This window comes from Gracilinanus agilis, chromosome 2, assembly GCF_016433145.1.
Source record: "Gracilinanus agilis isolate LMUSP501 chromosome 2, AgileGrace, whole genome shotgun sequence".
In the NCBI taxonomy this organism is placed as follows: Eukaryota; Metazoa; Chordata; class Mammalia; order Didelphimorphia; family Didelphidae; genus Gracilinanus; species Gracilinanus agilis.
The window spans coordinates 418,751,604-418,779,531 of NC_058131.1; the positions used below are offsets into that span (position 1 = coordinate 418,751,604).

The following is a 27,928-nucleotide window of genomic DNA, read 5'->3' on the forward strand; positions in this document are numbered from 1 at the left end:
TAATTGATCTCCTGCCCCAAGTCTCTCATCACTCCAAGTCACTGCACACAAGGTGACATTTCTCATGGTGCAGTCAATGTTAGCCCTCTGCTTGATAAATCCCAGTGGCTTCCCATTTGCATCCAGGATAAAATGTAAACTCTTCTACTTAGCTACTAAAGCCCTTCACAAATTGACCCCAAGGGGGCAGCTGGGTAGCTCAGTGGATTGAGACCCAGGCCTAGAGACGTGAGGTCCTAGGTTCAAATCTGACCTCAGACACTTTCAGGTGTGACCCTGGGCAAGTCACTTGACCCCCATTGCCTACCCTTACCACTCTTCTGCCTTGGAGCCAATACACAGTATTGACTCCAAGACAGAAGGTAAGGGTTTAAAAAAACCCAAAACAAAAAAAACAAATTGGCCCCAACCTATCTTTGTAACTTCATTGGATATTACACTCTTCATGGTCTTCATTTCAGCCAGCCCACAGATCATGTTGAAAGGAAAATTATTTGTTTCAGCTTTCACCCTGATTAGTGAGGCAAAACTCAGGACAAAGAGAAATTAAAATAATTTATTTTAAATATATTAAGGTAGCAACATATTAGAGATCAACAAATGGCTTTTAGGTGAGTCAGCTTTTATGGATAACTTTAGTAATAAGATAAAAACAGAAAGGGGGGGGTTGGGTGGGGGTGGAGACAGTGGATTGAGAACCAGGACCGGAGATGGGAGGTCCTGGCCTCAGATACTTCCTAGCTGTGTGACCCTGGGCAAGTCACTTAACCCCCATTGCTTAGCCCTTTCTGCTCTTCTGCCTTGGAGCCAATACACAGTATTGACTTTAAGAGGGAAGGGAAGGGTTTAAAAAAATAAGAAGATAAAGATAATTCAGATAGATCCATATCAGCAAAAGAGATTGGGTCCTTGCAGCTCAGTTCCTCCCGCGGTAGTATGTAACAATTTTCGGGTAGGGGTGCAAACATCACAAGTTGGGGTATGTGACAAGGAGCAGGACATACGAAAGCTATAGACCCAATATAGCTGTCCCTGTACTGATTGACAAGCAGGGCTGGAACAATGGGTCACTGAGTCAACATGACTTTCAATAACCATACTTTTGCACTGAATAGAAACTGTTCTCACTTGGGTTTTGTAGGATCCCTCTCTTCCTTCAAGACAGAGCTCCAGTACTCCCTTCTACATGAATCTTTTCCTGATTCCCCCTTAACTGCTCATGCCTGGCCACTCTCTCTAGTATTTATAAGGTTGTTATTTTATTTTTATTTGTATTTATTCTCCTTCTCTTTTTCTGCCTATACTTAGTTATGCACTTGCTGTCTCCCTGTTGTAGGAACCTATTGTGTGCAGGCACACAAGGGGCAGTAGATGGCTGGGTGGATAGAGCGCTGGAGTCAGGAAGATCTTGCTTCCAATCTGGTCTTAGATACTGACTTAGGCAAGTCACTTAGCCTTGAAAGGCAGGTTCGTCCATTGGAGAAAGAAATGGCAAACACTCTAGTATCTTTTCCAAGAAAGCCTCCTGGGCAGTATGGTTCCCAGGGTCACAGAGTCAGACAGGTTGCACCACGGTGATGTGCAAAGTGCTTTATAAATTGTAGCTCATTTGCTCAGTTGGCTCAAAGAGAGAAGGCTATTTCATCATCTCCTGAATTCAAAGCAGTCAAGAGGAGCTGGGAGGAGCATGGAAAGGTAGGGAGGAAAGTAGGGGAGGATCTTAGATGAGGACTTTGATCAGTCAAATCAGCTCTAGCCTATCCTTGTTGAATATTTTCCTGCAATGGAGAAGTAAATGATTTTTCTTTTTGAAAACAAACAAAAAAACCTGATCTTGTGTCTTAGAATCAATACTGTGTATTGGTTCCAAGGCAGAAGAGATGTAAGGATTAGGCAAGGGGGGTTAAAATGACTTGCCCAGGGTTACACAGCTAGGAAGTGTCTGAGGTCAAATTTGTCTAGGCCTGACTATCCTCTGAACCACCTATTGCCCCCATTAAATGACTTTTCAATAATTATTGAATGACTTATGGGTGTTTTCTTTTGTTCCATTATTAAACTGCCACAGCCTGAACCTGCCCAGCTCAAAATGCTACTCCATTAGTGAACTGGCAATGTTTCATTATCTCTAGTGCCTAGGAGAGCCCGGCACTTAGTATTTGCTTAATAGATGCTTGTGGATTGCAGTGATTCCCAAAGTGGGTGCCACTGCCCCCTGGTGGGTGCTGCAGTGATTCAGGGGAGGCGGTGATCGCCACAGGTGCATTTATCTTTCCTATTAATTGCTATTAAAATTTTAAAAAATTAATTTCCAGGGGGCTAAGTGATATTTTTTTCTGGAAAGGGGGCGATAGGCCAAAAAGTTTGGGAACCACTGGATTAGCCATACCTAAGTTTTGTCTTAAAGACAAAGAGTTGGGGTAATGGAGAGCTAGAGAGTAAGGGAGAAAGCCTGATATCCCTCCTGATACCACTTTGGGAGCACGATCAATCCTGAATTGAAGTGGGGTATCTGTGGATCCAGAGTTTGTGTGTGTGTGTGTGTGTGTGTGTGTGTGTGTGTGTGTGTGTGTAGGGGGCCCTTTGCCATGAAATAGTTGCTGATATTTCTATAGTCGTCTTAAGATTTGCAAGGCATTTTTGAAACCTCTTTATTTGATTCTCAACATAGGCCAGTGAGGTTAATGCTATAGGTTTTATTATTTCCATTTTATAAATGGAGCAGCTGAGGCTCAGGAAAATAAGAGTGATCTAAGACTCAAACATCTAGTAGGTAATACATATGAAGTTCAAACCCAGATCATTCCTGACTTTTTGTTTAAACTCTTACTTTCTGTCTTAGAATCAACTATAAGACAAAATGGCAAAGACTAGGTAAACCGGGTTAAGTAACTTGCCCAGGGTCACACAGCTAGAAGTATTTAAGGCTAGATTTGAATCCAGGTCTTCTAGACTCCAGGCCTGGCACTCTACTCACTGCCACCTCATTGCCCCTTTCCTGACTCTTAATTCCAGAAATCTTTCCACTTTACTATAGGTTCTACAATAAAAACCCAACAATGTTTTTTCAATAAAATATTTTGAAGCGAGGCATGCATTTCTCCTTGTCGCTGATTCATAAAGGTCAGGGTATAGAATCTCTACAAAAGCAGCTTGATGGGAGCTGGGCTGGATTTGTTTTTCCCCATGCAGAATCCCTGCCAGACTGCAGGGCTGAAGCATTTCCTCAGACATTTGAGAGCCTGCCTGTTAAAATGGCTCTTGCTGACTCATAAAGAGCCTGCAGATGGGATATTCCTTTCCTGGGCTTTGGTCCTGAAAATGCTTAGTCACCTGCAGAGGCAGCAGCAATGCGACATTTCACTGAGCCTGATATTACAGATTTCTCTCTTCACCACTCAACCATGCCCTCACTGCTTCATTAAAGTCCTTTCCTTCACCTCTGATTAACTCTCCATTAAGCTCTCTGCAATGACTGGTCCAAACCTCTCTCCTCAAGCTCCTCACCTCTTTATATTCCCTACTCACACTCCTACTTTGCTGAGGAAATCATAATAAGCTCCTGCATCTCCCTACAACACACCTAAAAACCTCTGGGCATTTGTCGCCTCTGCTGTCCTTTGTTCCTGTTTCAGAGGATAAAATGGCCCTTGCCAAAGTTAAACTCTCTTCTGTCCCTAATAGCTGTCTCTTCTAGGCATTTGCCTGATCAATCTTTTCCATTCTGTCTTATTTTCAATCTTTCCCTATCTCTTGGTTCCTTCTATTTTGCCTACAAATATGCTTGGGGCTCCCCATCTTTAAAAAAAAAATCCCTTTACCTATTGTCCCTTCCACCTAGTGTCCTATATCTTTCCTTTTTTTTCTTCAATCAATTCTTATATGTAAATGCAATGCTGCTATTTTCTTACCTTCCTCTTCCTCCTGCAATTGGGCTTTCAAGTCTACAGTTTCTACTGACACAGTCATCTCAAAGATCACTACTGATCACTAATTTCTAAATCAATGGTGTAGTCCATTTAACTCTGTTGTAGCTTTTGAGATTGTTGACTATCTACACTGCCTGAATACTCTCTCCCTTGGTTTCCATGGTTGTTGTAGCTTTTGAGATTCCATGGTGCCACTCTGCTAATTTTCTTCCTACCCATCTGAACACTTATCTATCTCCGGAAAGATCTCTAAATTGGGATATCCCCCCAAGTTTCCATCCTGCTGATTCTTCTCTCTCTCTCTCTCTCTCTCTCTCTCTCTCTCTCTCTCTCTCTCTCTCTCTCTCTCTCTCCCCCCACTCCCCCCCCCCCAAGGGCCATAAGACAAAGACTACTATCCACCTCCTGAGAAAGAACTGTTGAAATCAGAATGCAGATGAAAGCATATGATTTTTCAGTTGTCTATTTAGGGATATGTTTGGGGGTTTTGATTTTATAAGATTACTCACTTGCAAAAATGAACAATATGGAAAGATGTTTTGCATCATAACAACATGTATAATCCAGATTGAATTGCTTGTCAGCTCTGGGAGGGAAGAAGATAATTTGGATTATATAACTTCAGAAAACTTATACAGAAATGTGTTATTATATGTAATTGTTAAATATATGTATATATTTAATATATGTATTTATTTTAATAGACTTCAAATTATATATAGTGATTTTATATGTAATTTAATATATTTATATATTATAATTTAATATACACATAAATTTAGATATATATGTGTGTATATACATATAGTCATTTCACCCATTCCCATGAGGTCAGCAATTATCTCAGTGTATAACTTCACACAGTGTCTCATTCTGGCTGAAAGTTTTCCCACATTAAACACACACGAAGACTAGGAGGTAGAAGTGGGGAGACAAAGAAATACTTGGCTGCCTGCTTGGATGAGAAGAAATGAAGGGCTGACAGAACTTTAGTGAAAGGACTGAGGAGAGACTAGGGTTGTTCACAGCAGCAACTTGGACAAGAGTCATCAAAGGAGCCTTGGGAGGTAGGGGTGCCTTGGGGCTAGGAAGAGGCATTGGGAAGTACATGAGAAGGGAGGCCTAATAGTGACTACTTAGGAAAAGAGGGATTACTAAAATGATGGGGAGGATTCAGGTTCAGAAAAAGCAGGGGAACAAATAGTTACAGAGAGACAAAGAGTTGAGCAAGCAGGCAGACAAAAGACTCAACCAGGATCAGATACTTCTTAGGAGATCTACTGGAATTTTGCTGAAGGTGGCATCCATTCTTCCATCAAAGTCTATCAATTGCTCCTGCCCATCTCCTTCTCTTTACCACCTGGACTACTGCAATAGTGTTCATGACTCTTGATCATATTTTGGGGGTGTTCAAATGTCCAAGTATGGTTGGACCCTCTTTCTCTTAAGATTCTATAATTCACTGATTCTGCAAAATTCTTGAATTATGTACTTCACAGACTTGTTTTTCATGCAAAGTAGCCCAGGGCCTGCTATATAATAGACACTTAGTAAGAAGAGAGAGAACTATTATTCTTTTAATCTACACGGGGACCTTATATATATATTTTTTTCTTTTTTTTTTTTAAACCCTTGTACTTCGGTGTATTGTCTCATAGGTGGAAGATTGGTAAGGGTGGGCAATGGGGGTCAAGTGACTTGCCCAGGGTCACACAGCTGGGAAGTGGCTGAGGCCGGGTTTGAACCTAGGACCTCCTGTCTCTAGGCCTGACTCTCACTCCACTGAGCTACCCAGCTGCCCCCCTTATATATTTTTACTGGAGCATGACCTGACTGGGGATTTGAATGAATTACCCAAGTTTTTTCAACTACCCTGAAATGTTCTATCTGGCCCTTCGACATTATTCCTAATCTGACTATTACAATGAGTAGGATACAATACAATGAAACTTTGAAAGAGTTGCCTTAGAAACAGACTGACAGATGAGTATTTCCTTTCCTTTGGCCCTCTCTTTAAAAAGTTTGCCCACCACTGCTCTATACTATGCAAACTTTCAGGAGGCAGGACCTATTTTCCCATTTCATAAAACTAAAAACTTCCGTGCCAAAAAAACAAGGGTTTTAAGAGTTATAGGATAGCATGATAGGGCATTTTAGAGTTGTAAGGATCCTAAGGGATGTCATTTAGTCCAATTCCCTCATTTGAAAGATGAAGAAATTGAGGCCCAGAGATTTTTCCAAAATCCCAGATCACTAATAGTAATCAATCAATATTTATTAAGCATTTATTATGTGCCAAACTATGCCAAGCATTGGAGATTAAAAAAAAAAGAAGCAAAAGACAGTTCCTGCCCTCAAGGAGCTCAGTCTGATGAGGGAGACAACATGCAAACAAATATATGCAAAGCAAGTTATACCCAGGATAAATGGGAAACAATGAACATAATTCCGGAAGACACTGGAATGGAGAGGGTTTGGAGAAGGCATCCTATAGAAGGTGAGGACTTAAATAAAGCCAGAGAGATCAGAAGTTTGAGCAGAAGAGAGAGAGTTTTCTAGGCTTATGGGAGAGTTGGGGGGAAAATGCCCTGAACCAAGAGATGTAGGGTCTTGTTTGGGAAATAGTAAGGGGGCAGTGTCATTGGATCAAAGAGTACATGTTGAGGAGTAAGGTGTAAGAAGACTGGAACGATAGGAAGGAACTAGGTCATGAAGAATTTTGAATGGTGGAAAAAAACAACCCATTTTAAGGCAATAGGTAGGACTTGTATTTTAGTAAATCATGTCAGTGGCTGAATGGAGGATGGATTGGAGTAGGGAGAAGCTTGAGGCAGGCTGTTTCACAATCCAGGCACAAGGTGATGAGGGCTTGCCTCAGAGTGGTGACAGTGTCAGAGGACAGAAGATGTAGATGAGATGTTGAGAAGATGAAATTGATAGCTTTGGGATAAGAGGATGAGGGAAGAGTAAGAAATCTAGGATGGCATCTGGGGTTTCAAGCCTGAGGGTTGGTATAGCAGATATTGTTGAAAAAGAAGTTTAAAAAAATGTCTCCCTAGGATCATAGAGCCAGTAAGTGTCTGAGGTAGTTTTGGAACCACAGGTTTCCCTGACTCCTGGTCTCACAGTCTATATACTGCCTTGGTAGGGGGATAATTTCATCCCTCCCCCAAGTTTCATTTTCTAAGTCTATGCAGATGAACACCAAATTGAAATATCAATTCAAATTAATGTGGGAAGTATTTACTGAAGACTTGCTATGTGCAAGACACTGTTAGGTTGTATAGAAAGAAAAAGTGCTGTCCTCTAATCCTGCCCTAGGTTCTGCCACCAACTGCCTACAGAGCAACAATCTCAATATATCTAAAAGGGAACTATTAAGTCCCTCTGGGACGGTCAGAGGATCTGGGTGCAAATTCTGCCTATCTTTGACCACCTGATTGCCTGCCCATAAGGCACTTAACCTATCTGGGCTCAGTCCTCATCAGTAAAAAGAGGCTCATGACCTCCAGAGATCAAATAATACGAGTCGTTAAAAAAAGCATTTATTAAGCTTGTGTTCAAGGCACTAAACAGATATAAACCTGTTTGCAAACTTTAAAGTACTATCATCATTCATCACACTGTCCCCTTCTATTCCTCTGGCCTCGGCCTCTGCCTCTCCGCAGTCCTAGCGACCGCTGTACTACAAGTCCCAGGGGTCAGTGCGGCGGGGCCGCCGGCGCGCGGGTCTCGTGATGGGCGCTACTTAGGGCGGAGCCTTGCCTCCGCGCCCCAATCTGTCTGTTTCGCAGTCGGCCGGTGGGGTCGCTCAGTGGGTCTGAGTCGCTCGGCCAGACCCGTCCCTTCTTCCCGGCTCTGACCAGTCTCCCCGGCACCGATACCCCCACGCTCATCCTTCTCTCTCGGCCACAGGCGCACCCTCCCTATCCCACACCCTTCTCTTCCCTCTGCGGCAGCAGTAGCAGCGGCCCCATGTCGGAGCCCGGGGGTGGTGGCAGCGAGGACGGCTCGGCCGGCCTGGAGGTGTCGGCGGTGCAGAATGTGGCGGACGTGGCCGTGCTGCAGAAACACCTGCGCAAGCTAGTGCCGCTGCTGCTGGAAGATGGCGGCGAGGCCCCGGCCGCGTTGGAGGCGGCCCTGGAAGAGAAGAGCGCCCTCGAGCAGATGCGAAAGTTCCTCTCGGACCCGCAGGTCCACACTGTCCTGGTGGAGAGGTCCACGCTCAAAGGTGCGTGCCCCACCCCGCCTCGTGGGGCTCCTCGATCCCCGTCCCCACCCCGCCGGCGCCGCAGGAGCAAGGGTGAAGGGAAAGGAAGGACGAGACATCTTTTCCCTCCAAAAAAGCCCCCAACCCACAGACCCCACCCACCTGGGGAGGGCGGGGCACAGGGGGTAGCACCCAGGGGGAGGGCGGGGCCCGCATCACGGAGGGGACACCCTGGCCAGGGCATGCCATCTCCATGCCCATCCCTGGGGAGGCTGGCAGGGAAGGGAGGAAAGCATTCATCAATTTCTGCATCCCGGGTTGTCCCGTCTGTCAGTGAAGGGGCCTGGAAGGGGCGGTCGCCCAGGTCCTTTCCAGCCTAGACTTTACTCGGGTCCAGGATTCCAAGCCCTAAGCTGTGGGATCCGGGTTAACTGGGTGACCTAAGAGGCCATCTAGACCAAAGACGGTCATTTGATAGAGGGTGGAGACTAGGGTCATTGTCTTTCCTCTAGGCTCTCAAAATGGCCGTGTTGGGTGGAGCCACTTCTTGTTAGGTTGGAGTTTGGGACTCTGCCAGTTTTAGTTTCCCTTTTCCAGAAGGAGTAGGATTAGGAAGGAATCCAAGGACTAAGGAGGAATTACACTCAACGAAAATTACACTCAACTGAGCAGAGGAATCCTTTACAGTTTAGGATATCATAGATCCTAGAATGTAAAGGATTCTAGAGACAGTTCAGTTCAACCCCTTTATTTTACAGATGGGCATACTGAGGCTTATTTAATGATCCAGAAAGGATTAGAATCAACCCATGTTATCTAGCAGCATAGTTAGCTGAAAGATTGGATTCAGTAGACTGATGCGTTCATACAGAACACCTCTGACTTACTAATTATGAGACCTTCCCAAATCACAAATCTTTAACCCTCAATTTCTGAATCTGAAAAATATGAATCATTTATTGTATAGAGTTGTTAGGATTAAATGAGATATTTGTAAAGTACTTGACAAACCTTGACATGGATGCAAACTGCACTTATTATTTTGACTAAACCAGCTGCCCTTATCTCCACCATTCTCAGAGAGGCTAAAACTTGTGTGATTTCAAGAATTTCTCTTTGATCAGTTCTTATTCCTAATTTTTATCCTTAATACAGAACCCAGGTTGCAAGTTATTCTTTGCTTCTCCTTTGTCATCAAAGCAACTGGACATTTAGTATGTTGATAAAGCAGTATTTCCTTCCCTGAATATGGGTGTAGAAAACAATAAAACTAATTTTTGTCTGGTTTATCACATTCCATTTCGTATGCATAATGAAAATTATGTGTGATAATAATTATTATTATTTTGAAATCTTGGGTGCAGACCCAAAGAAATTAATCTGTCTACTTCTAACCTAGCCTTTATATAAAAAGGATTTTACCTTGTGATTTGTCGTTACTGTTCTTGATCAGCCAAGTTTACAGGCATTCATCCTTTAAATTCTAATTGCTAAAATATCACAATTACAGTTCTTTATTTAAATTGTATCCTTTTTTTTTTTTAGCATAGAATTACTGATCAGAAAGCATTTCCCTCCTCAAAATATTTTCTGCAGTATCACTTCTGGTGCACATTTTTAGTGGTCTCTGTTCACTTCATTTTTTCCCCTCTTTCAGGAAAAATGAGCATCCCAACTTTTGTATCAACCCCAGAATGGTGTGCAATTTTGAAAACTTGGTTAAGTGCCTTAGACATTTGAAAATGAAATCTCACATTAAAAAAAATCTTTACAAATGGCCAATCCTGTGTTAATTATTAACTTCTGTAGGCATCAATTTGTTTTTTTCACTTATTGAGATCTAAACAAAGATTGAATTTAAGTTGAGATTGAGAAACAAAAAGCCATTCATCTTATTAACTGAAGTTTCTTCCACTGGATTCAGCAACTGAGTCCTCTCTTCAAATCTGATCTCTGACTCTTAATAGCTATGTAACCCTGGACCGTTTTTTTAACCTTAGTCTCAGTTTCCTTCCCTATAAAAGGAGGATAATAATACCTTTATTATTTATACTTCATAGACATCTGAGGCTTATATGAGATCCTGTCATATACGTAAAGCATTTTGCTCTTATGATTAAATTGCAGGATAGTTGCTGATTCTCAGTGTTAGAGGAAATTTTTTCACTGGGAGTTTGATACAAAGATGAAATCACAGATCCTACAGGTTGTCAATGATTGTTCAAGGACTAATCTAAGTAAATTGGGAGAGGCTTATCAGATGGTAGACCATTAGGTGATTCAATCATTTATTCATTTATTTTTAAAGGGAAGCTTAAGGGTGACTATAGCAAAGCTTGAAAATACCCTCTCAAGTATATAGGGGTTGTAGAGGGAGTGCCTACTTATAGGAATAAAATCATAAGTCTCTTGAAGTACTGAAGTAAGGTTAAAGTTATTTGTAGTGTGTAACAGTGTGATATTTCAGTATTACCTAAGGACTTTATTATTTTTCTTCTTTAACAGTTTGTTTTAAAATTAGGTTTGAAGTTTTCACAGTTATAATGACCAAGCTCATTGCAATGAAAATCTAGGCTTTAGTTAGTATGGAAACAAATCCTATCTATTTAAACCAACTAAAGCCTGCCAACATTGATACATTCATAAATGTTTAAATGTTTAAAATTGCCTTTACTTGGTCGTTATTATGTGACAAAAGTGACAATAAAATTTAATTTTTTTATCTTTAGATGTTAAAAGATTTTGTTTTTCTTTATGAAACACTGATTCAATACTTTGAATCTGAGATTTCACAGACTCTTAAGAGCTCTCCAAGCCATCTAGTGCAAGATATATCTGAGAAGAATCTCCAGTTGGCTGACCAAATAGTCCTCTAGCTTCTGCTTGGGAACCCTCAGTGAATGGGACCCATTACTTCCTGAGATGACTAGTTCTCCTTTTGGAGCCTGCTCCAGAGATTAAGAAGTTTTTTTCTTTCATCAAGACTAAGTCAGTTAAAAAAAAAAAAAAAAGACTGAATCATATATTCCTCCCATTGTATCTTGTTCTAGCCACCAGGACCAAACAGAATATTCTTCCACGTGCAAAAACTTTGAAAACTGCAGTCATGTCCCTAGACTTCTCCAAGTGTAATGTCTGCTTTTTCAACCAGTCTTTGCATGGTATTATTTATAATCCTTTCTTGGTCCTGACTGCCCACTTCTGAATGAATTCTAGTTTGTCCATATTTCCTAAATTCAAGACAACAAATAGTTTGACTATAGCAGAGTACAGTGGAACTATTATTTAGCTTTTGGTGAATCCTATACTTATTTTAATATAACTCAAGATAAAATTTTCTGTTCCCTGCCATGTTAACATAATTGGCTTAGTTTGTAGTCTAACATGCAAAAATAATTTTCATAGAAGTTGTCTAGCTATGAATCCTCCATCATATAGTTGTGGAGGTGATTTTTTTAAACCTAAATAAAAATTTATGTTTATCTTTTTTAAAATTTTATCAGATTCAATTCAGTCATTCTAGTCCATTGAAATCTTCTTGAAACCTGTCAACAAACTTAACAACTAATTTGTCTTTTCCTATCTTTGCACTATTTGCACAAGTAAGAAGTATACCTTTTGTAACTTCATTCAAATAATAATAATTTTGAACAACATATCACCAAGGATAATTCCCTACTGCACTCCACTAGAGACCACTCTCCAAGTTAACATTGACCTGTTGATGACTGTTTTTTGGTTCTAGAGTCATTTAATCAATTTTAAATCTCCCTAACTTATCATTGTTTTGTTCCTAAAGATTGCATGAGAAACTTTATTAACTGCTTTTGTTTTGCTAATATCTTAAGTATATTAGATTTAAAGCCTTTCCTTGCCTGTCTAGTTATACTGTTCAAAAAGAAAAAGTTAATCTGCTCTTTAATTTTAAAAAGTTGCTTTTTCTTATTTGCTAAGGTTCTTTGAATATGGCAGGTTTGTCAGGGGGAGGTCCAAAGCCTGAGAGTATTATTGATGGTAGGGCAGAACAGGCAGGAAAGCAGGAGAGAATCCTAGAAGGGTTGAGTAAGCAAGGGAATCTAGAGGTAGATTTGTTTTCAGAAGACCTGTTTCCCCCAAGTAGAGTCAGTGACTCCAGCATCAGTAATGTGTCCCAATGAACAGGAGCCTCTTTAGATAATGAGGATTCTTAGTTGTGATTTTACCATTAGTTAAATATCTGACCTTAGGAAATTCAGTCATTCTGACCTGCATGGAGGTTAGAGCTTCAAGAGTCAGGCAGATCTGAATCCCAACTTACATTGCACTTTCTCTGAACCTCAGTTTCCTCATTACTTTGAAGTCATCAGCACTGGAGACTTCATCTTGAAAGTTTCAGAACAGCAGCATGTCGTATATTTCATGTCTGCCTCAGTCTTAGAACTCTAGTGTGTTGAAGGGTATAGGCTGAAAGCTTAGGAAGTTGGGCTTGGTCTGAACATTTTCAGCAACTTTTTACTTGCCTTTGTAAGTTTTAAAATTCACCATCTGTGTGTCTAGGATCTCATATCTTTTGTTGACTGAAGCCAAACATTATTGGAGACTCAGACTTGAATTTGAAAGATCTCAAATCAATTGAAGACATTCTGGGATAGAGGAAGATAAATGAGTTGAATTAGTAGAGCTTTGAGTATAGATGGAATGGGGACTTGGTTTGTGGGTGGGAGACAGTTGTGATGTGGGAGAAAATAAGAAATGAGTAGGAAATTGGATGCATAAGGAAGTGGGTAAGTTCCCTGGTGTAACAGAAATAGTACTGAATTTGAGGTTGGAAGACTTGAGTTTAGATTCCACCTCTGCTACTTTAAGGCATTAATCTTTGAGATCTTGGGCAAGATACTTCATTTTCCTGGGCCAGTGTGAGGGAACGAAGTGCTGTCTCTGGTGCTTATTACCTGTGTGCCTTTGGTAAACCTTCCCAGCCTCAGTTTCCCCATTTGCAAAGTTAAGAGATTGAATTAGACAACCTAAAATCCCTTCCAGTTCTAGCTCCTATATTATAATAGTAACATAGCAAATGGCACCCAAGGTAAATATATAAAAATTAGGTAAATAGTTCCAATTTTTAATATACCCATAGGTTATTTATCTTTATTTTAATACTTGTCCTGGTTAAGAAGTAATCTTTTAGGTTACTCATCTTTCTTTTTGTTTAATTACTACATAATGTACTAGAGGCAGGAATTTGCCCTTTTCACAAGATAATGTTAGAAATCATAAAACAATTGGAGTACTTTAATACAGTCTGTAGCCTTAGTTATAACTGACATTTTGTACAGTGTCCCTGGAAACTTACATCCTGAGTCATATATGATATCATCTTGGCTTTACTGCCTTTGGAGCAGGTCTGTAACAGAGAGAGCCTTGGACTGAACTTCAGGTCTGAATCCACTTCAGACTTAATAGCAGGGTGACCTTGGGCAACTCACTTAACCTCTTTGGGCCTTGGTTTCTTTATTTGTAAAATCAGGGAATTAGATTTAATAATAGCTATCATATAGTGTTCTTTAAAGGTTTGCAAAGTGCTTTACATATACAGAGAGTCCCAAAAGTAGCTTAAAACTGCATTTAGACTTTTGGGACACCTCCTATTATCTTATTTGATTTTCTCAACACATCTGTGAGGTAGGTGCTATTGTTACTGATGAGAAAATGGAGGCTGAGAAAAATCAATATGACTTTCTCAAGGTCACACAGCCAGTAGGTATTTAAGGCAGATTTTGAACTCAGGTCTCTCCATTTCCAAGTCCAGAACACTAGTTCTCAAATCATTCTGTCATCTCATGCCTGGCTTGCCAGTACCTGAAAAAGTAGTTATGTTACTACTTGAGTATCGAGTGATTTCTAAATGTATCATTAGTCCAAGCAGTATTGGAATCTTCTAATTTATAGTCTGCTATTTAAGGCATCACATTTAATGATTTTGATTAAAATTCATATATTGTATTTATCTATAGAGAGAAAACTGGTTACTTAGGAGACCTATTGATATAATACTTTAGGCATATGCTAATACTGTTGTTAATAGCCCTACTGTTCTTGAGACAATATCCCTTTCCTCTTCACCCCACCTCTTTAAACCGATTTCTGGGAAAGTGATAACAATTGGTCACATTAATGTTAGGGTTATAAAGTGCTTTACATTCATTATGTTATTTGATTCTCACAACTGCCTCATGAGGTAAAAAATGTAAGTGTATATACCATCATGTGCGGAAACTGAAATTTTGAAGGGTCAAGAGATTTTGCCAGGGTCATGCTGAGATGAAACCCCCAAACCAAATCGTCTAACCCTCCCAATGAATACTTTTTCTGTTGCAGTATATGTCGCTTTCCTAATATTCATTCTGTGTTGTTTAATTTGTAAATATGTTCATCTTTAAAATGTGAGAAAAGCACAATTGGGGCTCATAGTTTGAGAAAATTTTAAGTGAAATACTTAAAATCTCCAACCAATTCAATGTTAAAAAATTACATCTATCCTATATACATATGATGATTTGTTATTTCTTAAATGTTAAGCCAATAAAGACTTTCCTAAGTGAGTAGGTTTAAGAAATGTTTTAATTTAATTCAGCAAGGAAATCAGTATGTATTGTCTGTCTTTGGAGATTATGTCATTGGGCGTATTTTTATGCTGCATTGCAGTGTTCTTAATGCAGAAGTAGAAGTATTCTTGACACTCCTGTGACTCACCACTTCAGTGAGCCCCAGATTCCTTTTCTTCTTCTTTAAATACAATGTAGCCAAAAAATTAAGAATCAGAAATAGAAAGCTTTAGTTAGATGCTAGGTTTGGGTTGCATGTTTTCTCAAGGTTTTTATTTATATGGTTAGCAAACAGTTGGGGTTTTTTTTAGGGTAGTGGATCTTTTAACATATGTAACAGAATCCTATTCTATTTAAAATAGAAATGTCAATTTTTTCTAATTGAAGTTTTCATTGTGTTCAAAAGCATATTGCATTTAGATACACATCCATGGGCTTTGCTCTCATTCTGAGAAAATACTTTTTTTATGCTATCCATTCTATAATTTTTTAACAGTACCATAAAATAAAAAAAAAAAACCTCTGTGTTCTGTTGAATAAATAAACATCTAGAAACATTTAGAAAAAATATTTTATTGTATTTATTTTTGAGAAAGATGCTTTTGATCCTGAAAAAGGTGATGTATGTTCAGTTTTTTATGCCATGAAGGCTATTTTTTTGCATGTTATATAGTAGGAACAGCCAGCAATAGAAGCTGAAATTCCTTTCATTTTTGCACATTTGAGAACACATGCTTCATTGATTAGCCATTTTGCAGCATCCTTTTCCTAGATCATTTGTTTTGAGATGAAAAATATTTGACGTTTATTTCCAAGACTATGGGGTCTCCCCCACCTCATCTGTCTATCCATCTATCTGTCTATCTATCCATCTACCTATCTACCTATATTTTGTATTGGGCCTCTGATTTCATCAGGTATAGTATTCCTTGGTAGCTATGTTTTGAATGCAAAGCAAGCCCACTTATGCCTACAGATTAGAGTTGACTAGGACAATGAGATTAAATGAGTGACTCTTGTCATCTTGTGTCAGTTCTTACTGACCCCAAAGCCAGCTTTCCATCCATTAGAACACACTGCTTCTTTATGAATTATTTTAGTGTTTGCATCAACTATCTCTTTGCATCAGCACTTCTCATGCTATATTGTGGAATGAGTAATTTGGCTGGGGGGCATGTCAATGGAAGCATTTCCTTCCTTATTTATTTAGGACTTTTTTTTTAATCGAGTTTCAAATTCTTTCCCTCCTACTCATCCCCTTTCCCTCTTTGAGAAGGCAAGCAATATGATATTAGTAATACATGTGAAATCATGCAAAACATGATTTTCTTATTAGACATGTTGCAAAAAAGTTAAAAAGTAAAAAACTAGAAACCTAAAAAAGTGAAAAAGGCATGGTTCAATCTATACTCAGAATAATAAAAACATTTCAGTATTACAAAATTGTTTAGAAGGGATATTGGCCCATCTCCCAACACAGCAGGGGAACCTTTGATCCCAGGGCACTATACTATGCCAGCCTGTAGTTCTGACCTCTGCCTTTGGTTGAGTTCACAAAAATCATTTGATCACTCTTTTTAAATTTATTTTTTGACTTATTACTCTTAGTAACGTTTACCCCTCCTGACTTTACCATAGAGCCCTGCAAAAAAAGGTTATATTTTTTTAAAGGTGTCCTCTGGTCAAATCATTTAAGAAACACTGCCTTACATATTTAACAACTGATTAGTAGCTTTAAGAAAACAGTAGGTTACACAAAACATATACTGAGCTTCTTTTCCTCAAACCAAGTTTGACCATATCAAATTAGAGCACATCAAATGAAATCATATTTGGAAAGCCCTTAGCCCAGTGCCTGGCACACAGTAGGTGCTTAATTAAATGCTTTTTTTCCTTCATATTCTGTGCAGACTTCCAAAGAGCTTTCTGTGGAAGTATCTTTGTACTGACAGATTTAAAAGATGTAAAGTTCCAGTGTGCACCTTGTACTTGTTTATATCAAGAATAATGAAGAAAATACCTTTCAGACAACATATTTGAAATGAGAAAGTGGAATTAGAAGATGTCTTATAGCTTAGTATGATTAAATAGATATAGTACTCTGTTATTGATGGCAAAACTAAAATTATTCATTTTGATAAAGTCCTTTATTAGAAATCCCTATAGATGATTTTTGCTTGTGTATGTTGTCACCAAAAAAAGTGCAGCTTTTGTAGCTTTGGTCACCTATTGTAATTAGTCTGTGTACTAATTTGAGATTTCTTAGGATAAGTGTTCTTTGTTGAGGTCACAAAAACAGGCCACACCCATTTATTTATTTATTTATTTAATTAGGCGGGTGCCGAGCAATTTATTTGTTTTTGGCCCTGAAAATTTTATTTAATTAATTAATTTGGGGTATTTTTCCATGATTACATCATTCATGCTCTTTCCTTCCCCTCTAACTCCTCCCCCCCCCCCCATAGCCATCACACAATTCCACTGGGTTTTACATGTATCTGGTATTTACATGTACTGGGTTTTACATGTTGATAAAGACCTATTTCCATATATATATATTTTTTAACCCCTACCTTCCATCTAGGAGCCAATACTAAGTATTGGCTCCAAGGCAGAAGAGTGGTAAGGGTAGGCAATGGGGGTCAAGTGACTTGCCCAGGGTCACACAGCTGGGCAGTGTCTGAGGCCAGATTTGAACCTAGTACCTCCCGTCTCTAGGGCTGGCTCTCAATCCACTGAGCTACCCAGCTACCCCACTATTTCCATATTATTGATAATTGCACTGAAGTGGTTGTTTAGAGTCTATATCCCCAATCATATCCCCATCAATCCATATGTTTAAGCAGTTGTTTTTCTTCTGTGTTTCTACTCCCAGAGTTCTTCCTCTGAATGTGGATAGCGTTTTTTCTCATAAGTCCCTCAGAATTGTCCTGGAGAAGTTGCTACTAGAGAAGTCCATTACATTTGATTTTACCACAGTGTATCTGTGTATAAAAGGTTCTGCTCCTTTCACTCTGCATCAATTCCTGGAGGTCATTCCAGTTCACATGGAAATTCCTCCAGTTCATTATTCCTTTCAGCACAATAGTATTCCATCCCCAACATATAACACAATTTGTTCAGCCATTCCCCAATTGAAGGACATACCCTCCTTTTCCAGTTTTTTGCCACCACAGAGAGTGCGGCTATAAATATTCTTGTACAAATCTTTTTCCCTATGATCTCTTTGGGGTATAAACTCAGCAGTGGTATGGCTGGATCAAAAGGCGGACAGTCTTTTAGCACCCTTTGGGCATAGTTCCAAATTGCCATCCAGAATGGTTGGATTGATTCACAACTCCACCAGCAATTCATCAGTGTCCCAATTTTGCCACATCCCCTCCAACATTTATTACTTTCCTTTGCTGTCATGTTAGCTAATCTGCTAGGTGTGAGATGGTACGTCAGAGTTAAAACAGGTTATTTTTAAAGTAATTTCTTATTGACTTTTTTTTTTTCAAGTATTCCTGGAAACTTAAACTGTAATCTCACAATTAATTGTGTCTGTAAATACTAACAAAAACTAAAAAAAACAACCTTGTTTTTTGTTTTATAGAGGATGTTGGTGATGAAGGTGAAGAGGAAAAAGAATTTATTTCCTATAATATCAACATTGACATTCATTATGGACTTAAGTCCAATAGGTGAGTAGTAAAAGTTAAAATGGAATTTGACCAGAGCCAAGATAATGAATACATGAGTAAAGGACATTTATTAAGCCATTACTATCTTTAAAGCACCGTACTAAGTCCTGGCGATATAAATACAGAACCAAGATAGTCTGTTTTTAAGTAATTTAATCAGTAAGCATTTATTAAACAACCTCTGGCTACCAGGAACTATGATTATTGCTCAGGTACAAAGAAAGGCAAGAGATAGTCCTTGCTCTCAAGGAGATAACAATAATGGAAAGACAACATGGAAACAATCATGTGCAAGGGATAAATTGGAAATAATCCCAGAAGAGGTTACTAGCATTTAGGGGACTTAAAGAAGGAGGGATTTTAGCTGAGACTTGAAGAAATACAGAACTTGAAGGAATGGAGATGATGAGGGAGAGCATTCCATGAATAGGGGACAGACAGTGAAAATGCTTTGAGACTGGACATAAGAGTGTCTTGTTCAATCAGCAGCAAAGAAGCCAGTGTTACTGGATTTTAAAAGTGTGTGTGTAGGGTGGGATGGTCAGTGGGGAGAATAAGATGAAAAAGCTCGGAAATGCAGAGATTGGGAAGGTCCTAGGGAATGCCTAAAAGAGGATTTTTTTATTTGATTTTGGAGGTAAGGAGAAGCCACTGGAGTTTATTGGATGGGGGGATCAAGAGCTGGTCTTTGGGGAAAATTCAGTAACTGAGTGGAGGGTAGACGAGTCGAGAGAGATTTGAAGCAAGGAAACCCACCAAGTAGGTTACAATAGTACCTCATATGGTCCTGGTCTGTGGAGTAGGTCAAAGATCTCTTTATACAGGATTCTGTCCCACATCTGTCCAGATGTGGTCTCTACATGTCAGTTCTGTTTTCATTTGGAGGGTGTTTTTTAAGGTGTGTGTGGGTTGGGGAAGCTGTGGAGTGCTGCGTCAAGGGGTGGGAGTGAGGAGAGAGAGAGAGCATAGTACTATACAGTAAAATTAATGTAGTTGTTAAAAGTTAAAGTGAGAGTTGTTCATAGTTTCAAGCATCCACTAGGGAGCTTGGAATGTATCCTTCATGGATAAGAGGGCACTACTATACAGTACTGTATAATAATGTACAATGTACTTTATTATTACCGTATTTAATGTTGGCAATGCCTTTCTATGTGTTTAATTTATCAATTAAATTTTATTATAGTATGCATGTACAAGAAAAAAACATGTCATATATGGGATTGGCAGGTGTTCACTTGTATCTGCAGTTTCAGGCATCCACAGTGGGTCTACCATATTTATTGCAAAAGTTCAGGTGTGAGATGATGAGTACCTGCTCTAGTGAGGTGGCAATATAAGAGGGGAGGAAGATATATCCAAGAGATAGAACAAAGATAACATGGACAGAACTTGGCAACAAATTAGCTGGGATGGGGAGGAGCTGATTTGCTGTTGAAAGTGAGGCGTTGATGATGTTTGGGTAGCAAACCTAAATGGTTGGAAGGATGGTGAGTTCTTCAACAGCAATGGGGAAGTTACAAAGAGTAGAGTAGTTTTTTTGGGGAAAGGTAATGTTCTATTTTGGACATGCTGAGTTTTAGATTGAGGATGATTTTTAGACTGGATATTCAGTTCAGGCAGTTGGAAGGTGAGACTGAAGGTCAGGAAACTGGTGAGGACTAGACAAATAGATCTCCAGATCATCTGAATAGAGATAATATGGGAGGTGATGAGATTGCCAAGTGTGTGGAGAGAGAAGAGGAGCAAGAATAGAGCCCTAGGGGGGATATGTACCATTAGCAGATGTAACCTGGATGAAAGATTCAGTAAAGGATACTGAGAAGGAACAGTTAAGCAGATCGAATGAAAACCAGCAATAATGTAGAAACCTAGAGAGAAATGTATCAAGAAGGAGAAGATTCTTGACAATGTCAAAGACTGCAGCAAGGTCAAGAAGAATAAAGACTGAAAAAAGGCCATGAGATTTAATAATTAAAAGATCACTGGAAACTTTGGAAAAAGTAGTTTCAGGAGAATGATGAGATAAGAAGTCACTGTAGAGTTAAGAAGAGGGTGAATAAAATGGAAATGGGGGCATTGACTGTACATGGCATTCTCGAGGAGTTTGTGCTTCTGAAGGGAAGAGAAATATGAGAGGATAACCTTTGGAGATGGAGGGCTTTAAAAAGGGTTTTTTGAGGATGAGGGGACATGAGTATATTTTGTAGGCAACCAGTTGACAGATAAGTGAATGAGTGGGGATGTTAGATGGGGTAATCTCAGAGTGCTAGGGAAAATGAGATGAAATGTTATTGCTTGTGAAGTTTTCCTTGCCAGGGAGAAGAGCCATCTCATGTGAGACAGGTGAAGGAGGAGATAGTGGTAGAGGGTATCTTAGTGATGTCAGGTGAAGAGGAGGGGAGAATAGGAAGCTTTTTTTTTTTCATTTAAATTTTTTATTTTATTTTTAAAAATATTTTTCCATGTTTCCATGATTTATTTTCTTTCCTTCCATTCTTTTCTTCCCTCTCCCAGAGCTGACAAGCCATTCCACTGGGTTGAACAAATGTTATCATTTGATACCTATTTCCACATTAGAATAGGGAGCTTTGTGAAGGGCTGCAAACTTTTCATTGAAATGTGAGGGATCTCAGTTGAAAAAGTAGAAGAGCCATTGTGGTGAGTAAGATAGTGAAATGATTATCAGGAGGTGTAAAAAGTGACTTACCGAAGATACACTGTAAGTGTCTGAGGCAGGATTTGAAAATCAGGTCTTCCTGATTTTAGAGCTAGCACTCTTTATCTACTGAGTCACCTAGCTACCTCTCAAAAATCACAACAATGACAATTTAAGATCCAGATAGTATTAGCATGAGTTTTCTCCGTATATGAGATAGTTAACATTATTTTTTCATGGTCACACAGTATATCTGTAATCCTGACCAGAGAGTGCACAAAAATGCTTGCTTTTAATCAACGAGGGTATGTGGAGAAGAATTTATTCACAGAAATCCATCACCTCTTAGAAAAAGCTCTAAGTATATAAGCTTCTGATGGTATATAGCTCAGTTTTGGTCCTTTTAGCTGAGTGATATACTAAAAAAAATTTTAATGTTCCTTTTAAACTATGAACTAATAAAATGTAAAAAAGCATGACATCTTCATACTTGAAGAATAGGAAAAAAGGTTATATATGAAACTGGATCTGTTATCTATAGTTTTTTAAAGTATATATTAAATTTAACAGTTGTAACAACAGTACTATTTTTCTGGTTTCTTTTCTGAACATCTCTCTTCTGTGTATTTTGTGTTTCATTAGTGTTTTTTTCTTTGTTTATTTAAAAAAATTATTTGGCATCAGTCACTTATCCTCTTTTGACCTTGTAATTCCCTTCCCCTTTTGGTAATAAAAGCCCTTCCTCCCTTGTAAAAAATAAAAATCCATTAAAGAAAAAATCCACATTCCACATGTTGGCATTGTCCAAAAATATGTCTCTTTCTGTATCTGTCTAGTCTGTTAACTTTTTGCCAAGATGTGGAAATGTGATTTCCCATCATTCTTCTGGAGTCAGATTTGGTCAGTGTATTGTTCAAAGTTCTTAAGTTTTTCAAAGTTGTTTTTCTTTATGATAATGTTGCCATTGTATACATTATTCTCTTGGCTCTTTCCTCTTAACACTGTATCAATATTTTTATGTGTATGAATCCTTCCTACCTTTCTTTGATCTCTTTGGGATATATGCCAACTACTAGTATCACTGGGCCAAAGGGTGTGTCCAGTTTAGTAACATTTCAGGCATAGATCCTATCCTAATTGCTTTCTGAAATAGAACACTTTTCGGCCCCATCAGCAGTGCATTGCTGTGTCTTATTCTCCTACATCTTTTCCAGCTGTCAGTTTTCTGTTTGCTAATCTGATGGGTGAGAGGGGAACCTAAGAATTCAATTTGTAATTCCTTTTGTAACTAATGATTTAGAGCAGTGATGGGCAAACTATGGTGTGTGGGCCAGATGCAGCCCCCTGAAATGTTCTATCTGGTTGAGCGACATTATTCCTAATCTGATGAATACTAGTAGGATACAATACAATGAAACTTTGAAAGATTTGCCTTAGAAACGGACTGATAGATGAGCATTTACTTTCCTTTGGTCCCCTCTTTAAAAAGTTTGCCCATTACCGAGTTAGAGCATTTGTTCATATAGTTGTTAGAAGCTTGTATTTATTATTTTGAGAACTAACTGCCTGTTCATTTGTTTTGACCATGTATTTACTAGGAAATGGTTGCTCTATTTAAGTGAAACCTGTTAAAATATTTTTCTTCTCTTTTCTTTTTCAGTCTTGCATTCATTAAACGTACACCAGTAATTGATGCGGACAAACCAGTATCTTCCCAGCTTCGCGTTCTAACACTAAGTGAAGATTCTCCATATGAGACATTACATTCTTTCATTAGCAATGCAGTGGCTCCATTTTTTAAGTCCTACATTAGAGAGTCTGGCAAAGCAGATAGGTAAAAATCTTTCCTTTGATTTGCTTTTGAAATATGAAACAAGTTACTAAGATTGTTACATGTGAAGTAGTACTACCTGTTAAAAAGAGGCAGAAACTTTTGTAATCTATTGGTAGACTTTAGGCATGTTTTGATTTTGAGATGTTTTGTATCTTTTTTAGGGATGGTGATAAAATGGCTCCTTCAGTTGAGAAAAAGATTGCAGAACTTGAGATGGGGCTTCTTCATTTGCAGCAGAATATTGAAATTCCAGAAATTAGTTTACCAATTCATCCAATTATTACAAATGTTGCAAAACAATGTTATGAACGTGGAGAAAAACCAAAGGTTACAGACTTTGGGGATAAGGTTGAAGATCCAACTTTCCTGAATCAACTGCAGTCTGGAGTCAACCGTTGGATACGAGAAATTCAGAAAGTAAGAGGAATAAGTGCCAAAAATGTTTACTTTACACAGTGTAGTTTGAGATCTTCATTGAAAAACAAACCCAAATTTCTCTCTTACCCTTTTCTCCAAAAGAAGATATTAATGCTGTTGCCAAGGATTGCTTTAGAACTTGGATGAATTTGATATTGGAAATACTAAGCTAAACAATAAGTTTTTCAAAAATCCTTACCTTCTTCTTAGAATTGATATTAAGTATTGGTTCCAAGGCAGAAGAACTGTGAACCCAGAAGAACTGTAAGAACTAGGTAATTGGGGTTAAGGTCACATAGCCAGGAAGTGTGTGAAGCTATATTTGAACCTGGAACCTTTCATCTCCAGGGTACCCCAACAATGATTTCTTTAGGATGTGATTACCTATAGGGTTCCTTGGAATTTTAGAGTTGAAGCAAACCTCAGCAGCCGTCTAGTTGAACACATATGCAAAAAAAAATCCTTACTGCTCAGATGGTCCATTCTAGCCTCTCATTGACCATTTGAAGACTTCTAATGAAGAGGATCCTGCTGCCTCCTGAGGCAGCCATTCCACTTTTGGAGAGCTTTACTTGTAGTTAAGAAGCTTTTCCTGAACATCAAATCTATTTTTGCCCTTTTGCCACTTTTACCCTTTGTTCCTGGTTTTTCCCTTTGGAACTAGTAAATAAATCTAATCTTTTTTTTTTGCTTGATGACCCTTTAAATACTTAATGATAGCTATTATACCTCCTTTGAGGCTTCTCATCTCTAGGATAGACACCCCTAGTTCCTTCAACCATGGCAAGACTCTTTATTCTTATAACAATAATAATAGCTAACATATATATTGCCTATAATATGCCAGACACTGTACTAAGTGCTTTACAATTATTATCACATATTCCTAGGAATTGGTGCTACTATTATTCCTATTTTACAGATGAGAAAACTAAGACAAGTTTGTGAACTATTCAGCTATAATCCAATGAATCAAAAAAGTTGTTTCTTTCCATCAATCCTAAATTTTCCTCCTTAAAGTTTTCCTTTACTGTTCAAAGAGTGACTTGCCCAGGTCACAGAGCTAGTAAAGACTGAGGCTAAATTTGAACTCAGGTCTTCCCGACTCCATACCTAGCAGTTTATCCATTGTACTATCTACTTGGTTGTCCTCCAGGCACTTTCCAGCATATATGTCCTTTAAAAATTGATACGCAGAACTGAGCACAGCATTCCAGATGTAGTTTAGTCAGGATATTTAGAGCAGGGCCATCAATCTCCTTTTTCATAGGAGCATATAGAGAATTGGAGGTACAAAGGACCTTATTTTGGGTAGTTCTCCCTCCTTTAGCCCAAGGACAGTTTTTTGGCTGCTTTATCATACTATTGCTTAGATTGCACTTACAATCCACTAAAATCCTGTTTTTTTAAAAGACAAATCAGTTAAGACTCTCTTATCCTATATTATAATGTGATTTTTAAAAACCTAGTTGTATGACTTCATATTTAACCCTATTAAATTTTTCCTTATTAGAGTCATCCACTGTTCAAGCTTGTCAGTCCCTTTTTTGGATCTTGACTTTGTCATCCACTTTGTTAACTATCCCTCCTATGCTTTTTGGAAATTGGAATATTGTCCATCCATGTCTTTAACCAAGTAATTAATAAAAATGATATTTTTTTACATTTTTTACATTACACAGGGCCAAGCCACAGATAACCTTTCATTTTGGTTTTCCTAATTTTTTATTTCCTAAGTAAAACAACTTTTGTTCCTAATAAAGAAAACCAACTTGAGTTATATAAGATTGAATTTTTAATTAATACATTTAGTTTTCAGTTGCAACAGTATTTAAAAAACAACCTTTGCTTGATTATTATGCTTCTTTATGTATATTGTCTTCCTTTATAGAATGTTACCTCCTAGAGGGCAAGAAGTATTTGATTTTTGTCTTTGTATCCCTACCAACTAGAATGGTCCTGGTACATACCAGGTACTAGGTAAATGCTTTTTTGTTTGTTTGATTTCTTTTTAGTTAATAATATATTATTTATCTTTAAAGGTGACCAAACTAGACCGAGATCCAGCATCAGGAACTGCCTTACAGGAAATAAGTTTTTGGCTAAATTTGGAACGTGCTTTGTACCGTATTCAGGAAAAGCGAGAAAGCCCAGAGGTTCTTCTAACTCTGGATATCTTGAAGCATGGCAAACGTTTTCATGCAACAGTCAGCTTTGACACAGATACAGGTAAAAAAATGTGTTAATGTTTCATTCTAATGATTTTTGGCAGAATTAATAACATATTGGGCTTTCTCGCACACTTTACCTTTTTTATGTATCTTTTGGCCATATAGTCTGCTCTTACCCTTACTACCAGCCAAACATTTTTCAGCCTGGTAATGAAAGAAGATGATAAGGAATAATATCCATTTAAAAAACTCAAGGGGGAAAATAGTTTTCCTGTGATCTACTCCCAATTCTTTCTCCTCACTACTTCCATTTTTCCTTTCTCCACTCCCTCCCCTACCATCTAAAAATTCCTAGTTTTCCATGTCTACAGAACTGTCAAGATAGGTTTGACTCAATAGTGAACTGTGGTAACTGGGCTTCTTCTGAAATTCTATGACCAATGCCATGTGAGAAAAAGGCTAACCAGTAGGCCATGTGAAAGACATGGCCTAGGATCATTGAATTAGTAAATTCAGAATCAGAACTAGAACCTCAATCTTCTAATTTCTGATGTAGTGGTACATAACAGTTATCCCTAAAAAAAAGACAATGATTAACTTTTCTTTATTATACTCTAGGTCTGAAACAGGCTTTGGAAACTGTAAATGACTATAACCCTCTGATGAAAGATTTCCCTCTGAATGATTTGCTATCTGCTACTGAACTTGACAAAATAAGGCAGGCCCTTGTTGCAATTTTTACCCACTTGAGAAAAATCAGAAATACAAAATATCCAATTCAGAGGGCTCTGCGCCTGGTGGAGGCCATTTCAAGAGACCTCAGTTCTCAGCTCCTCAAAGTGTTGGGGACAAGAAAACTCATGCACGTGGCTTATGAAGAATTTGAAAAGGTACGTTTGAATGCAATAGTAAAACAATACTTTCAAATGACAGAAAAAAAGATTGTTTTGAAACTATTTCCACCCTTGTTTATGCCTTGCTAGGTCATGGTTGCATGTTTCGAAGTTTTCCAGACATGGGACGATGAGTATGAGAAATTGCAGGTGCTACTAAGAGACATTGTCAAGAGAAAAAGAGAAGAAAACCTGAAGATGGTCTGGAGGATTAACCCTGCGCACAGAAAACTTCAGGCCCGCCTTGACCAAATGAGGAAGTTCAGGCGCCAGCACGAACAGCTCAGAGCTGTCATTGTCCGAGTGCTGAGGCCACAGGTAAGGATCCAATCCTAGGAGTCTTTGGAAACATTCGTTTTGTGCTTTTTCTGCCTTTCATACTTGTAATTTGCCTGTGCTTAAGTGGAGTTGCTAGAACACACTCAAGCACATTCAAGGTTTCTTTTATTGATAGTTTCTTTTTTGTAATAATCTTAGCTCCAAATACATTCCTCCTCCTTCTCCCCAGAGAACCCTCCCTTGTAGCAAAGATTAAAAAAAAAAAAAGAGAGAGAGAGAGAGAGAAGAAAAGGCAATTCAACCAAACTCTCCAACATATCCATCAAGTCTGAGAGCATAAGCATTGTTCCATATTCTTTGTCTTCCCCTTCTGAAAAGAGGGGAAGGAGGTTTATTTTCTCCTCTTTTCTATAAGGTATCTTCTTTCTTGCTTACCTCCCTTCTCTTTTCCCTCTCTCCACCAAGTCTTATTTCTTCCACTCAAACTAACCTCATTGTTTATTAGTTAAATAGATTTGTTCACCTATTACCTATCCATCCTTGCTTCTGTACCTTTTGCAAAAATTATTATTCTTTCCTAAAATTTCTGACCCTTTTCTACCAACCTAAAATTAAACTTAAAACTTACCTTTGGAAACATTTGCTGATTATACTTAACTAATTAATGTTCTATTGTACCAAGTGCTTGCAGTTATAATTAGTGTGCCTTTTAAGAATTGCTTCTTGATGCTAAATAGCAGTTCACATTTTTCAAGTGCTTAGCTATACTGTGTTTTCTTATTCAGCAAAGACCATTATACTCTTATAGCATTTATTATAGAGATTAATACGTAATAAGTCAACAAGAAATTATTGGCCGACATTTAAGAAAAGCAGTCCCAAGTTTTTTCTTGACTTGTTGAAATCTAATTTAATGTTTTACTAAATAGTTTTCACCAATTAAGCTTATGCAAAAGTTTGATAATATTCAGTCTTATGTTTATGATTAGTTTTGGTAAGATTATATACTGATATATTGTTAGAGTAAAAAATTACTATAGAATTCCAGCATTAAAAATATTCTAAATGCTGAGACACTTTTCTGCAAAGTAACTAGAACCATTTGAAATTACCTATTGAGCATGAGACATATCTTCATTGTGTATCTCATGGTTGAATTTTAAAATTCAGACTTACCTACAGGATAATGAAAAGCTAAATACTGAAAACATAGGTTTGTACAGTTAGCTGGATTGTAAGCAAAAGAATTTCATACTCATAGTTATCCTT

At 38.3% G+C, this 27,928-nt stretch overlaps 1 protein-coding gene across 1 annotated transcript in view; it reads left to right on the forward strand.

The window, feature by feature from the left end:
• The first annotated feature begins 7,492 nt into the window (after positions 1 to 7,492).
• The window catches only part of DYNC1H1 (dynein cytoplasmic 1 heavy chain 1), a 104,190-nt gene continuing 83,754 nt past the window's right edge, over positions 7,493 to 27,928 (forward strand). The window contains exons 1-7 of the mRNA XM_044664610.1: positions 7,493 to 8,160; positions 18,319 to 18,406; positions 22,726 to 22,899; positions 23,061 to 23,316; positions 25,359 to 25,545; positions 26,106 to 26,377; positions 26,471 to 26,698. Coding sequence (XP_044520545.1) covers positions 7,905 to 8,160; positions 18,319 to 18,406; positions 22,726 to 22,899; positions 23,061 to 23,316; positions 25,359 to 25,545; positions 26,106 to 26,377; positions 26,471 to 26,698 — 1,461 coding nt within the window. The 5' untranslated portion in view covers positions 7,493 to 7,904. The remainder of the gene's footprint in view (positions 8,161 to 18,318; positions 18,407 to 22,725; positions 22,900 to 23,060; positions 23,317 to 25,358; positions 25,546 to 26,105; positions 26,378 to 26,470; positions 26,699 to 27,928) is intronic.